At 43.6% G+C, this 14,614-nt stretch overlaps 4 protein-coding genes across 4 annotated transcripts; 3 read left to right on the top strand and 1 right to left on the bottom strand.

Moving 5' to 3' along the window:
• Positions 1 to 1,940: 1,940 nt before the first annotated feature.
• LOC9638887 (ribosomal protein S6 kinase alpha-5) lies at positions 1,941 to 6,544 on the bottom strand. Its single transcript, XM_002988591.2, has 2 exons — positions 5,759 to 6,544; positions 1,941 to 2,213 (listed from the first exon to the last, which is right to left on the bottom strand). Exons 1-2 carry the CDS (start codon positions 6,542 to 6,544, stop codon positions 1,941 to 1,943), a joined length of 1,059 nt encoding a protein of 352 aa, XP_002988637.2.
• Positions 6,545 to 7,217: 673 nt separating this feature from the next.
• LOC112341752 (probable fucosyltransferase 8) lies at positions 7,218 to 8,735 on the top strand. The gene has a single exon (XM_024662365.1). It carries the CDS (start codon positions 7,218 to 7,220, stop codon positions 8,733 to 8,735), a length of 1,518 nt encoding a protein of 505 aa, XP_024518133.1.
• Positions 8,736 to 9,119: 384 nt separating this feature from the next.
• On the top strand, positions 9,120 to 11,495 carry LOC112341753 (pentatricopeptide repeat-containing protein At2g35030, mitochondrial-like). The gene has a single exon (XM_024662366.1). It carries the CDS (start codon positions 9,120 to 9,122, stop codon positions 11,493 to 11,495), a length of 2,376 nt encoding a protein of 791 aa, XP_024518134.1.
• Positions 11,496 to 12,758: 1,263 nt separating this feature from the next.
• On the top strand, positions 12,759 to 14,439 carry LOC9638342 (D-cysteine desulfhydrase 2, mitochondrial). The gene is made up of 6 exons (XM_024662367.1): positions 12,759 to 13,040; positions 13,087 to 13,148; positions 13,219 to 13,553; positions 13,617 to 13,746; positions 13,795 to 13,962; positions 14,016 to 14,439. Exons 1-6 carry the CDS (start codon positions 12,759 to 12,761, stop codon positions 14,416 to 14,418), a joined length of 1,380 nt encoding a protein of 459 aa, XP_024518135.1. The 3' UTR covers positions 14,419 to 14,439.
• The last annotated feature ends 175 nt before the right edge of the window (positions 14,440 to 14,614 follow it).

The following is a 14,614-nucleotide window of genomic DNA, read 5'->3' on the forward strand; positions in this document are numbered from 1 at the left end:
AACACTTGATTTTTTAAATTCCCTGCACGTAAGCCTGTCTTTCAGTCCTTGGGGATGTTCCATCTCCTCCCCAAATGCAGTGCTCTCCCACAGTCCCACTTCATCCAAGCGCCACTGGTTCCGGGGATTTCCATAAAAACCACCTTCATCAGTGGCAGCAAATAGTTCCTCTTTACCTCGGCTCCCTCGAGAGATACTCAATCCTCGAATCCACCACCTTTCTCATCGCACATTCCCTCCATAACCCATAAGACCCTCGTCCTTGTCTAGCATCCTCTTCACACACCACTGGTCTGTTCTTCCTCTACGTTTTGCTGTCTCAGAATTACTTCCCGGACAAGGTCGCGGAGGATCTCATCGTTCCAGAGCAAGGCGATGCTCGCAGCGGCTAGAGTTCCAGTGCTATCGCCGCAAATCCTCAGACCCATCGGCGGAAAGCTACTCGCCATCTCCAGCTCTCATCCACCGCGACGTTACGAGCAAATCCACGCCCGGTGCTCTCGATTGATCCAAGATGACCCAAACGGCGATCACGGCGACTCCCAATTCGTGGTGTGGATAGCGCCATTTGGATCGCGAGCCTGGGAAACAAGATGCTGGCGATTGCTTCCACTTTTCTCTATGCTCTGCTCATGAACAGAGTTTTTCTCATCGCGAGAGATTCGTCCACAGAGAACATGGATCGATTGTTTTGCGAGCCATTCCCAAAGAAGTGTAGTCCACGGACAGATAACTTGATCGAGTTCGCGAAATCGTGACAGTGCTTAGAAGATCCGGGCGTGATGAATCGTTGTTGACTGTGAATAATCGGCTCTCCAGGGAGCCAGGAACTCGGACGATCGAAATTTTTTCTGCAAGGAGCAGCAAAAACTCTTCCAATCGCATGGCTGTTTCGCCGGTCAAACGTCTACTTCGTTCCGGGATTGTTCTTGGTGGGCAGCAGCAGATCGCGGCGGTAGTGACTTCGCTGGACGAGCGTCACTTTGACGGAGATCTACCTCAACTCCTCCACCGCCGATGGATCGATCGTGAGAGTGGAGCAGCCCAGCCACGAGGGGCAGCAGCATACCGGATTTCTCGATCACGACGAGAAGGCTCTCGCGGAGATTTATTTTCTGGGTTGCTCCTGGCACCACTTTCGGCTACATTGGCCATGGAATGGAGGCATAACCATGTCAAAGAAAGATAGCTTCCTATATCAAACAATTCATACCAAAACTCTCTACATGTCCTAAAAAGAATGGATTAAGATTCAAGTTGGTTTGAGTTAAACACCAGGCGCTATAGCTTGACATCTCCATAATCGCAGTTAGACTCCCGAAACGAAAAGAAGCAAGGATCCATAGTTCTTGCCTTGGAGCAAACATCCCCACCTGATCCAGGCCCAGCCCACATAAGCCAGGGCCTCAACCCGGTTAATCCCTGAGCTTGGATGTTACAAAAAAGAATCCACGATTAAGATGTGCGAGGATAAATTTATAGCAAGAAATGGCATAGCTTCTGTAATTATCATTCACATGATAGACGTTTTTCAATTTATAAGATTTGCATGATGGGTGATTCTCCTCTTTTTGTTTCCATGGCCGTGCAAGTTGTAGTTCCAGTGGGATCAAACTCCTGGTGAAGTTTTCGTGTATGAATGTCTTCTTTGGACTCGGCAGTGCCAAGCCTGCAAGAATGATCGCGTTGATAACTTCTTCCAGGAGCCTGTCTCAAGCCAAGCTGATCCAAAGTCGGGTTTTTTCCAGCAGCCACCAAGGGACTTTTCTGTTGAATCTTCACATCAAATGTATGGGAGATGTGGACATGTGGCCGTTGCTTGCTCGGTCTTCGATGCTGTAGAACTCACTTGGAATTTGATGCTGTCAGCATATGCCAAGAACGGGCATTTGCAGAGGGCTAAAGAGGTTTAAGACTCCATGCCTGGGAAGGACTTAGTTTCATGCAATGGAATGCTTGCTGCGTACTCTCAGGCCGGGAAACTGGGTGACGCTGTCGGGTTTTTTGGAGCGAAGAGTCTTAGATAACCGAAGCAGGGACAACACTGTGTATATTGTTGGAGGCAAGCTGCCAGTGGTCGTCTCTGCGATGTGCTGGTAGAGTTTGGGCTTGGCTGCCTGTTTCGCTGATGCCCGATTCTTGAAGGTTTTGGATTTGGGGAATATGTGTAAGGTTCTGGTTTCCTTGCTCAAACCATGGATGGTGATTACAACCTGAAAGAAGAGTGACACTTCGCTTGGATGACACACGTATGTTTTTGTGCAAGGCCTCGTCAAGGACTCGGCCTCCTAAGGTGGCAACACGCATATCAATGAGGGTTCTATCTTCAAGCCCGATTCCTTTAATTCGAGGTTATAACAGAAATTCTTTTAATTAATTAAAGACTAATTTAGAGTCTTAGAACATTCTTAAACAATATAAGTTTAAATCCTTTTAAACGAGAAAAGTTCAGATGAATGGATGTTCGGGCAAAGTGGCGGCAAACTGTGAAGCAAGCCACCAAAGTCTAAGTTCTTCTTTAGTAAGTTGTTATATAAGATCAGTGGCTTGCTAGATTGGTAAAGGTCTGGATACTCTCAAGTGGCTACTGGCTTGAAGCTGTGATTAACTTTCAGAGTTTCTGGTTCTTAATCCCTATTGCCACAGGTTGATGAAATACGCCCCTCTGCACATACTTTGAATAAATGTGGCTGGTTGGACAAGTCTTTTTTCAGATCGTTCTTAGGTTAAAGTTAAAGAAGTCGAAAGTCGAAGTTATTTTATATAAGTGACAGAAAAGTTGAATCTAGATCCAGTAAATTTCATCCAAATATGCACGTAAAATTGGCCTCTTCATGACAAACAGGAAGAAAGGGGTAGATTTGAGGTGATAATCCAAGAAGGGAAACTGGTCTATAAGGCAACTGGCATTCCTGTCCATGAAACTTATTCTCCTACATTCTTGTTTGTAATGGATCCAAATGGGATATATGCTGCTGAGGTAGGCATCCCTATTATTCTATACAAATTCGTCTCTTCCTTCCAGAAAAAAGATGGTTACCAGCAAGACTCCTTGCATACATTCAACATTCCTGCTGCTCTTATGGCTCCAGCTGCTACAAAACTTGAATGATAAAGGCAAGAGATTTTTTATTTTCAAATGATTGTGACCAAAGGTATATATATTGTTTCAGAGTGAACAATTCCAATGGACATTATAAACCAAATTCCTCAACCTTGCACAACTTCCTTGACAAGTTGAGCAAAAGAGGTGTTAATACATCTTTAGTGAAAATTTCTACTTTAAGCTAAAAAAAATTTCTATCCAATTTGCCAATTTACTTTGTATATTCGACTACCTCTACTTTGGCTTCAATTAATTTCCCTTCCCAAGGTTCCATCAGTTCTTAAAACATGACTGTTGAATTGAAAAAGCATATTCTAGCATATATTCTTACTACTTACCCTACTTGGATTTAGCTAATTAGCCATCTATTCAGGGATTACAATTAGGCTAAATAGATTTAAACTAAGCAGTATATTCTATGAAACTATTTGAAATAGGGAATATCCATGCCCTACTTTAGGAACTCACTTTTTTCTTTTTCTTTTTCTTTATCTTTATTAAATATATTTATAATAAAAATTTAATAGAAAACTTTAAAAATATTATAATATTTTTATAAAAAATATTTTTTAACAAAAGACACAAATTTCTTATATATTAGAGCTAATTAAGTATAGACTTATGAAAATATTATTGTTTTTATTTTTATATTTTCTATTTTTAATTAAAAATATAGTTTATGGAAGAGCAACTGTAGAATGGGGTAATAATAACACACTCACTGAAAATGAAATTAACCTTATAATTAATAATGGATTCTTAGATCTTTTAACTCACATTAAAAATTATCATTCATATTCAAGAAATTTTAAGAATTTAACTGTTTTAAATATTGGCAGGGGTGTATTTGCTGTAAGAATTGAGCGTGTGGATGGAGAGCCACCATATTGTTCAACTGGTCAAACTGAAAATACAATTATTGGTATGAGAATCAAAGAAGCTGTTAGATACTTAGTCAATACATATAATGCTACAATGATTGCAGCAAAATCTGATGTATGCAAGATTATATCTCAAAATTATATAATTCAATATTCAGTTGTGTTTTGGTGGAGACTAACCTTAAGTAAAGTTAATAGTTTGTTTACATCTTATCTTTCATATGATAATTGTGATACTACCTTAACTACTTTAAATGCTGGTTTTTCAGACCATGTGTTATATACAGGCCAATTTTTGGTATCCCCAAATCGCAAAAATGTATTATTAATAGAAATAAATTGTAAAGTTTCACTTTATTCAGGAAAAAATTTATTATGGAGATCTGATATCACATTTGATTTTATTGGTCAATGTAAGCTTGATCTTCAAAAAGATGGGAATTTGGTATTATATACTGATAAGAAAATAAAAATGTGGTCAATTGATCATTATTGTTATAATCAACCAGATTGTATACTTCTTACTTATCTTAGTTTATTAAATAATTGCAACTTAGTAATTTATGAGGCTAATAGTCCAAATGCTATTTGGTGGGAAACAAAAACTACTAATCATTTCGGTTGTTTAAAATAATACTTAAGATTTATATTAGTCATGTAAAACTTTATTAAGCGCAATTTAATTTACAATAGTTTAGTATCCAAATGAAAATTAGAGGGACCAAGAGTGAATTAAATTGCATGCAAGGTCTTTTCTCTTTTGTTGTGCTCTGAGTGGAATATTATATTCAGATCTAATGCTTCCATCATTCCTTGCCATGTAGAACCATCCAACTTAAAATTTGATACTTCCATCATGTTTTACCAAATCTCTATTAGAGTGAGTGAAAGGCGTCAAAATCATAATTGAAACTTTTATTAAATTTTTTTGAAATTCTTTGTTTAAGCTATTGTTAAATAGCTTTATTTAATTATAGTTTCTTTTTATTGAGCATGAAAAGCATGATAAAATTTAACTATAATACGGTTAACCAAGGACAATATGGTACGGAAAAGAAAAAGAAAAAGAAATGTTTAAAATATTATGTTATTATCTTGGTATTTTCTTCATGTCTGAAGATTGTTTTTAATATGCAGAGTCCAAGTGACAAGAGTTAGTTCATTGATACTACAAGCTTTAGCCAGTTTGCCTATGAAATTTGCTATATCACATCAACCTTAGAACGAGCTTTCATAACCAAAGAGCTGTCTACTCACACAAGGTAACTGTGCTTGAGTTCCTAATATGTGCAAGAATGCAAAATATAAATGAGGGAGCAAGCATCATCTTTACAGTGGCACTATCATTGTTTTAGGTAATCAGGAAATGAGAGAAGATCATCTTCTATGCACTTGTTGGTTATGAGGCTTTACAACCTTCTTAAGGTGTTTGATGGCTGTTTTTTATTGTTTCCTTGTAACTCCATGGTAATAATGTAGCTGCTTTCGAAGGATTGGGTTTAATGACAAGTTACACCATTAAGGATTGGTTGTTGCAGCCGAGCTACAACGAAACTTATGACAATTTTAAACATCTTTTCAAAAACTTGGTTAAAACATATTTAACTTTAGATGAGCTTTGGTGTAGAAGTTTTGGCTAAACCACCCTAAGTTTCTTCACAGCTGGATGGCTAGAGTGTGGAGTGCTTCTCTTCCCTCCACAACAACTTGTGATATTGGCAGTAGCCCGTGTGGTGCTACAGTTCTCTAGAATCCAAGGATGATTGATCACTTGATCTAGTGCCAATCTCTTCCTGGGATCCAAGTCCAGCATGCCCATAATCAGATGTTTCGCCTCTGGTGACAGATTGGCAGGCCACTGGAACTCCCCCTCGCGCAGCAAATCCATCTCCAGGTTCGATCGGTTGTAGCCCTTGAGGAGTTCGTATGCGATCACTCCAAGCCCCCAAACATCCACCGCCTTCGTGTAAAACAGCCCATATCTCTCGACAAAGATAAGCTCGGGAGCCATGTACTTCTCAGTCCCGCAGCTCTGGCTCATCTCTCTGGCATCGTCGGTCGCCACTCCAAAATCCCCAATCACTGGCCTGATCGTGCTTGCATCTTGCAGCTTGGTGAAAACGTTCTCCAGCTTGAGATCGCGATGGACAATACCACTCGAGTGGACGCCCTTGAGCGTCTCAGCGAGCTCCTTAACGATCTCGGCTACCTCCTCCTCACTCAGTGGCCCTTTCATCGCTAGATCGCGCAGGCTAGGGCCACAAAGTTCCATGACCATCGTCCCAAAGCAACGCCCGCCAACCTTCCTCTCCCTCCTCAGCCCATGGAGGAAGACAACTCCAGGAATGGGGCGAAGCTTGTCCAAGATCCTTGTCTCCCTCTCGGCACAACTCTCCGACTTAAACATCTTTCCTGCGTACCTATGGCGGTGGCGGGCTGCGTCGCTCAGCAAGTAGACTTGGCCCTGTCCTCCATGCCCCAACTTCTCGTGTCTAATGTACCACTTGAGAAGCTCGCCACACTCGTCATCTCTAAACTCGCCATCCTCGAGCGCCATCACGTCTTCCCCTTTTTCTCGCTTGGTTTTAAGAAAACCTAGCTTCCCACAGGTTTAATGATCGCGAAAAGGCCATTACTTTTATTAAACTAAAAACTTCACCAGTAAAAAACTGACCATTGTAAAAGACCATTTTAAGATCCAATGGCTAATATTTTTTGGTTTGCTTAAGGGAAGGGGAGTTAAGATGGTAGTGAATATACTTAAAATATGCTTGAAAATTTAAAATATTCTACCATCTAACGGTTCTTATTCATTTAGATTAATTTTGTATTTATAATTTTAAAACATGTTTATACTTTCTTAAACACTTTCTAGTATATTCTATTTTATTCTACCGGTTGGTATTGCAATAAAATTAATCTTGTGTTTATAAATTACAAACATGCTTATAATTATAAATTTTTATTTGATCAATTAGATTAATAATTAAGAATAACACTACTATTAAGCAAACAAACTCGTAACAAATTATTATTACTTAGAATAATTTATATGGAATTAAAGGTGATCGCTATTTTATAATTACCCTCCAGGGTTGACCAGCGCGTTGTTTGATGCAGTCGGAGTTTTACGTGTACATGCAAACCAGCCAAGCACGGAAGCTTCACGAGCAGAGTTATGACTATGCGCACGATCATTCCCTTCGTGAAGAATGGAGAGAGTCGCGAAAATGGCGTCTTACTCCAACCCAAAATCCATCGCTCTGATTACCACTGGTCTCTTCTTCCTCTACGTTTTGCTGTCTCAGAATCACTTTCCGGACAAGATCGTGGAAGATCTCATCGTTCCAGAGCAAGGCGATGCTCGCCAGTGCCGGAGCCGCGTAGAGTTCCAGTCCTATCGCCGCAAATCGACAGACCCATCGGCGGAAAGCTACTCGCCATCGCCAGCTCTCATCCACCGCCTGCGACGCTACGAGCAAATCCACGCCCGGTGCTCTCGATTGATCCGAGATGATCCAAACGGCGATCACGGCGACTGCCAATTCGTGGTGTGGATCGCGCCATTTGGATCGCAGGGCCTGGGGAACAAGATGCTGGCGATTGCTTCCACTTTTCTCTATGCTCTGCTCACGAACAGAGTTTTACTCATCGCGAGAGATTCGTCCGCAGAGAACATGGATCGATTGTTCTGCGAGCCATTCCCAAAGAGTTCCTGGCTCCTTCCCAGACCTCTGGAGATCCGATTATCCACAGTCAACGATTCATCGCGGATCGGCCAAGCCCCGGATCTAAAAATCACTCCTCAGCACTGTCACGATTTCGCGAGCTCGATCAAGTTTCCAGATGTGGCCTACTCGTATCTGTCCGTGGACTACACCCCGGACGATCGAAAATTCTTCTGCAAGGAGCAGCAAAAACTCTTGCAATCGCAGGTAACGTGGCTGTTTCTCCGGTCAAACGTCTACTTTGCTCCGGGATTGTTCTTGGTGGAATCCTTCCGGAGTGATCTCGCGAAGCTCTTCCCCCAGCAGCAGGCGATCTTCCACCACTTGAGCCGCTATCTCTTCCATCCCATCGATCCGGTGTGGGATCGCACAGCGCGGTTCTACGACTCATATCTCGCGCGCGCCGACCGCGTAGTCGGCATCCAAATGAGAGTTCCTCCACACTTGCAAGGAGTTCGTCAAAACCTGGCGGCGGAGGTGTTCCAATGCGCCGTGGAGACAAAGATCCTTCCCAATATCAGCAAGAACAACGTCGAGAGGATCAAGCTCCGCTCCTCGATCAGCTCGCAGCAGCAGCAGATCGCGGCGGTGGTGACTTCGCTGGATGAGCACCACTTTGACGTGCTGCGAGAGATCTACCTCAACTCCTCCACCGCCGATGGATCGATCGTGAGAGTGGAGCAGCCCAGCCACGAGGGGCAGCAGCACACCGGATTTCTCGATCACGATGAGAAGGCTCTCGCGGAGATTTACTTGCTGGGGCTCAGCGATGTGCTGATCACGAGTCCTGGCTCCACTTTCGGCTACATTGGCCAGGGATTAGCCGGGTTGAGGCCTTGGCTTATGTGGGCTGGGCCTGGCTCAGGCAGGGACATTTGCTCCAAGGCAAGAACTATGGATCCTTGCTTCTTTTCGTTTGGGGAGTCTAACTGCGATTGTGGAGAGGCTGTCAAGCTTGACAATGTGGAGCGGTGTCAAGATTGGCCTATAGCGCCTGGTGTTCAACTCAAAACAACTTGAATCTTTATCCATTCTTTTTAGGACATGTAGAGAGTTCTATTGTGTCTTCCAATGTGGACCATTTTTGTATGAATTGTTTGATATGCAACTAATTTCAAGGAAGTTATCTTTCTTTGACGTGGTTCTGCCTCCCATTCAACGAGCTTGGATGTTACAAAAAGGAATCCACGACTAAGATGTGCGAGGATAAATTCTAGAACAAGAAATGACATAGCAAAGTCATATCAAGATGTTTAGTGATTCACGTCGTGAAGCCCGCCACTTTGATACGCTCATAGGCACCCACGATCGTTAAAAAATTATACAAGATGTTACAAACAAACATTTCTTCTTTCCATGATGTAAGTTGTTATCAAACTCCTGGTGACAAGTTTTCGTGTATGAATGCCGGACTTGGCAGTGCCTAGCCTGCAAGAATGCATCGCGCTGATAACTTCTTCCAGGAGCCTGTCTCAAGCCAAGCAGATCCACAGTCGGGTTTCTTCCAGCAGCCACCGAGGGACTTATCTTTCGAATCTTCTCATTCAAATGTATGGGAGATGTGGAAGTGTGGCCGATGCTCGCTCAGTCTTCGATGCTGTGGTCGCCAAGAACTCCTTCACTTGGAACTTGATGCTGTCAGCATATGCCAGGAACGGGCATTTGCAGAGGGCTAAAGAGGTTTACGACTCCATGCCTGGGAAGGACTTGGTTTCATGCAATGGAATGCTTGCTGCGTACTCGCAGGCCGGGAAACTGGGTGACGCTGTCGAGTTTTTTCGAACGATGCAAGAGAAGGATTTGGTGTCGTGGAACACCGTTCTTGCAGCTTTTACGAGGGCCAGAGATTTGAGAGGAGCCAGGAAGATTTTCAGCGACATGCCGAGGAAGAATCTAGTTTCGTGGAATACAATGCTGGCCGCTATATCACAAAATGAAGAGATTGAGGTGTTGGAGATGTTTTTTGATGGAATGGAAGAAAAAGACGTGGTTTCTCACAATACGATGATCAATGCATATGGCAAAGCTGGGCATATTGAGAAAGCGAGAAAGATATTTGATTACTTGCAAGAGAAAAAATTGGTTTCCTGGAATTCAATGCTATCAGTCTACTCACATCATGGTCTACTTGACGAAGCAAGACTTGTGTTTGAAGAAATGCCTGAGCGAGACAAAATTTCTTGGAACTCTATGCTAGCAGCATATATTCAAAGCGGAAATTTGCGAGAAGCGTTGTCATTGTTAGAAAGGATGCCAAGAAAAAATTTGGTGTCATACAATTTAATTCTAAGCGCTTTAGCCGCTCAAGGTCTCTTTGACGAAGCAAAGGCATTCTTTGCTACAATTCCCAATCCAAGCATTATCTCGTGGAATACACTCCTTGCTGCATATACTCCAATTGGGCATCTTGACGAGATCATCAAGCTCTACGACCAAATTCCAGACAAGGATGTAGTCTCAGACACGGCACTCTTGAATGCCTTTGCTGAAAATGGGAAACTTGAGCAAGCAAAGATGGTATTTGATGCAATGGAGGAATGGGACCTTGTGTCAATGAATGCAATGCTAGCGGCATTTTGTGACAATGGGAGCTCGTTCAATGCCAAGGAGATGCTCAGTTGGATGTGTTCTCGGAATCTTAGCTCTTGGAACTGCGTTCTCCGATCATTTGCTCTTGATGGGGATCTTGACGAGACAAAGAGGTTATTTGACAAAATGCCCGAGTGGGACCAAATGTCTTACAATTTCATGCTTGCGGCATATGTCTCAGGCGGGCATCATGATCTTGCTAAAGTAATGTACGAAACACTACTGCCTGAGAAAGATTCCTTTACACACGTAGCCATGCTAAGTGCCTACACTGTACAGGGCAAGGTTGACGATGCAAAGCTTTTGTTTGATAGCATGCCATACAGGTCTCTTTTCATTTGGAACTCTATGCTTTCGGCATATGCCCAAAACGGTCATCCGGACAATGCAAAAAATCATTTTGATACCATGCCCGAGTGGGACATTGTTTCTTGGACCTCTTTATTATATTCCAGAAACTATCAAGGAAATGTGGAGGAAGCGAAGGAGTTGTTTGAGAGGATGCCTGAGCGAGATCTAATTGCATGGAATGCTATGTTGTCAGGACATTCCCAACACAGGCATTTAGAAGACTCAAAGTGCCTGTTTGATTTGATGCCTTCCCACAATATTGTCTCTTACAACACTCTGATGGCAGCTTACTCTCAGCATGGATACATCGAGGATGCCCTCTTGGTCTTCCAGAAAATGAGACACAGGAACTCTATTTCGTGGAACACTCTACTTGTGTCATATGCTCAAAATGGGCATACGAATACTGCAAAGGCGTTTTTCTCAACCTTGCCCGAGCAAAATCTGGTTTCTTGGAATGTAGTAATTGGAATGTATGCTTTAAATGGGCAAACTGCACAATCCTTGGAGCTCTTTAGAAACTGTGTTGCTGACGGTGTCAAGCTGGATGATGTATCTTTTACCTCTGCACTGATTGCTTTGAGCCATAGTGGTGAGGTTGACGATTCCCTTTTTCTCTTTAAATCGATGATAATAGACTACTTAGTAACGCCTGGCAAGCAACAATATGGTTGTATCATCTCCTTGTTTGCTCGTGGAGGATATGATAGATCCTGTAAAGAACTCATTGATACAATGCCTTTCTTTCCTGATACTCACGACTGGACGTGCCTGGCAAGTGCCAATAGAATCTACAAATCTATGGGGCATCACAATACACGAAAAACAAATGCCAGTTAGCAGAAGCATCTCGCATGCTTGGTAACAGAGCAAGCTTAGACTTGGTTGAAAGGTACCTGGGATGTAAGTCATGTCCAACTTCGCCATGTCCTTGTCGGTCTCGCATTCCCCACTAGGCTGGAGCTTGTGTCACTGAGCCCTCTCTCACACTCGAGCCACCTCTTCATGCCGCGAAAAATTCCTCACGACTTTGTTCTTCGCACGATCATCGACTGCTCCTACTCTCTCACATGCTTCTCCGGTTCCGGACGGCATTTATTACGAGCATAGCAATGTGGTCTTGGTTTACAATTTTGCAGCAATCTCGCGAGCGCATGACGAAGTAGTGCACGAGAGCCTCTTCTTGTGCTGTCAACTCTGATATCCTGGATGGTTGATTCTTGGACCTCGGACGTCCGAGAAAACAGCAAGCTGCATATTTCTCAAGTGATGACGTCGAATCAGATCCACAACTCTTTGTTTACCTCGCTGAATCCCCCACCCTTGTAGCGGAAGGTGGTCGCGCCCCGTTTGTCAACATACCATCATTTTCGTTCTCTCTTTCTTTTTTCTTCGTCCCTGCGGTGCTGCTGCTGCTGCTTGCTCGAAGTACCAGCTGCCGATGCCACTGCGCACATTCCCCCACACGCTTCAAACTCTGGCTTGATCTCTAGCTTCACTTTCTCTATAACGAGCAAGGTCGGGTTTGCACTCGTACGCCGCCAGACCCTCGCACCACTAAGTAGAATCTTGCGTAGGGAACCAGATGGTTTTCAGACTCATGAAGCTCCTCGCTTCCATCAACAAAGAAGTGGAACTTCTCAGCTCTTGGCTCCTGCGCTCCTCGGCAAACTACACTGCCTCTTCCATGGAACCGATCTTCTGGATGGGCGATTGCACGGATTGCAAATCACTGTATCCCAGAACCTCGTCGAACAGAATAGAGTTGCTTATCCAAGAGTATGCTCCCGATTCTTGCGATAAATGGCTGTAACTTCAGTGGTTAATAAGAGTTCAGCCAATCTTTCCTTGATGCCATCTGGTGGAAACTGCAAGCCACTGCTCTAAAATCAACTTACTCACGCTCTTGGAACCGTAAATGAGATGGTGTACCAAAAATCGCAGACATACCTGCTCACAGTTGCTCTTATGCCTGGAGGCGGCCTTAAACTCAGGCGGCCCATTCCAACGTATCTTTGTGGACTTGGTTCACTGGCATAATTGTATCACTTCGTAATCTCTCTTGAAACCGCCAAGGCGCATTAGGGTTTTAGAATTCTGGACATGTTTTCTCTGGATGCATTGCTGGAAAGAGGAGTGTGGCTTCTGGAAACGCCTTGCAGCAGGATTGACACTGTTGGGTTTGCTTTGAAAGGTCGTGAGTCCAACTTTCAAGACTTGAGCAAGTTTGATTTCTGCAAAAACGTGACAAGCAAGACGGAGAAGGAGCCGCACAAGTTCCGTGTGATTCGAGACGACCTGCTGCACCCGACGCTCGGTGGAAACAAAATCAGAAAGCTCGACGCTGTGGTCCCGTTCCTCAAGGACGAGGAAATCACTGACGTGGTACGTACTCTGCTTGTTTTTTGTTCTTTCTTTTCTTCCTTTGAAGCGATTTCAATGTCTATCAGGTGACTTGTGGAGGCTGTCAAAGTGCTCATGCTGCTGCTGTAGGTATGAAAAAGAGACTTTAAGAATTCTCTAGTTTTATACTTCTTCTTTTCTATCTAACGTGTTTTCTCAGCTCAGCTGTGGCGTGTGCTGACCATGGGATGTCGGCTCATTTGCTGCTACGAGGTGAAAAACTTGAAGTCACGACTGGATATAACTTGATATCGGAGGTTTATGGAAACGTGGTGTATGTTCCAAGAACCGAGTATGCCGATCGACAAAAAATGTTAAGCTCGCATATGGAACGTGTTGCTTGTCCTGAAGAACCAGTTCTTTGGTTGAATGGCAACTCTATCACCAGAGAAACAATCACTCCTTCAGAAAGTTCTAGATTGCTTGAACCCGGAAGAGGAAGAAGAAAATGGGCCGTGCTTGGAGAAGGTGGTGCGAGTGGTCTAGCACTCCTCGGTGAGTGATTTTCAACCTTGATATGTTTGTATCTCTAATCTTTTTCGTGCGATCTATGATCAGGCTTTATAAGACTTGTGAGATGGCTAAGCGAAAACGAAGTCTTCGAACGAGAGGACAAGATCAAAATCGTGGTCGATTCTGGCACTGGAACATCCGCCATTGGCTTGGCTCTAGGAATCGCGTTGCTCGGGTATGCTCGAGTTTAAATCCTTTTGGTGGTATATATCCTTTCTTCCAGCCTTCACCAGTGGGAGATTGTTGGTGTAATGCTCTCCGGTTCTCGCGACTACTACGAGAGACAAACGAAGAACCTTGTCACTGGTTTTCTTCAGCAGTTTCGCTGCGATCAGTCGGCAGAGGCTTTGAGCCTACCTCTTGTTTGGGAGGAGAGGAAACGAGTACGCAGGTATGACTTATATATAAGCTTGCGAGCTACAGTATAATAGTATGATAGCACAGGTTTGGAAAGATTTTTGAAGGGGAGATCGGTGCTTGCAAGAGTATAGCCCGACAAACTGGCATTTTGCTAGACCCGATTTACACACTCGCCGCGTGGGAAGTCGCGATAGAGTTGTCTTGGAACGAAACAGGAGACAAAGTCGCTATTCTTCACACTGGTGGGGCACTGGGCCTCTTTGGCCTGGCACAGACAAATCCGCAGGAATTCTCTCAAACTCGTGAATACGCTCCTCCGAGGTACGCAGAAATGATTCTTTTTCTTTGTTTTTTAAGGATTCTGTGTCTAGTGGTCCTGTCTTTCAGCAGTTTTCTCTCGCGAGGCACACTAAATCTGGCCGAAGTTGACAATTCGAAGGATCTCCGGATCATAGAAGGTGGGTGTGGGAAAGTGGCAAGAAACTAATGGGAAAAAGTTGCGGCTGTGGCGTTCTCCATTCTCCATGAACAAGACCCCGGTTCCAACTGCAAGTCAAGACCAGTAACAGCTTCCGGGCCGAGCTTGGAGGGCTGGAATGAACCCAAGCAAGACAAACCAAAGAAAGCAGCAAAAATATCCCACCAGTTTCAAGGTTTGGACCACTGCGTGGTCAATCAAGAAG

Source organism: Selaginella moellendorffii, unplaced genomic scaffold, assembly GCF_000143415.4.
Source record: "Selaginella moellendorffii unplaced genomic scaffold, v1.0 SELMOscaffold_89, whole genome shotgun sequence".
NCBI classification, from domain to species: Eukaryota; Viridiplantae; Streptophyta; class Lycopodiopsida; order Selaginellales; family Selaginellaceae; genus Selaginella; species Selaginella moellendorffii.

Bases quoted from the DNA above. Each gene is read 5' to 3' on its own strand.
- LOC9638887 (XM_002988591.2), bottom strand. From the start codon at position 6,544: ATGGCGCTCGAGGATGGCGAGTTTAGAGATGACGAGTGTGGCGAGCTT. The intron at 2,214-5,758 runs GTGATCAATCAT...CTCTTCTTTCAG, and splicing joins AGAGATTGGCACTAGATCAA to GTTGTAATCACCATCCATGG.
- LOC112341752 (XM_024662365.1), top strand. From the start codon at position 7,218: ATGGCGTCTTACTCCAACCCAAAATCCATCGCTCTGATTACCACTGGT.
- LOC112341753 (XM_024662366.1), top strand. From the start codon at position 9,120: ATGCCGGACTTGGCAGTGCCTAGCCTGCAAGAATGCATCGCGCTGATA.
- LOC9638342 (XM_024662367.1), top strand. From the start codon at position 12,759: ATGTTTTCTCTGGATGCATTGCTGGAAAGAGGAGTGTGGCTTCTGGAA. The intron at 13,149-13,218 runs GTATGAAAAAGA...GTGTTTTCTCAG, and splicing joins TGCTCATGCTGCTGCTGTAG to CTCAGCTGTGGCGTGTGCTG. The intron at 13,963-14,015 runs GTATGACTTATA...ATGATAGCACAG, and splicing joins GAGAGGAAACGAGTACGCAG to GTTTGGAAAGATTTTTGAAG.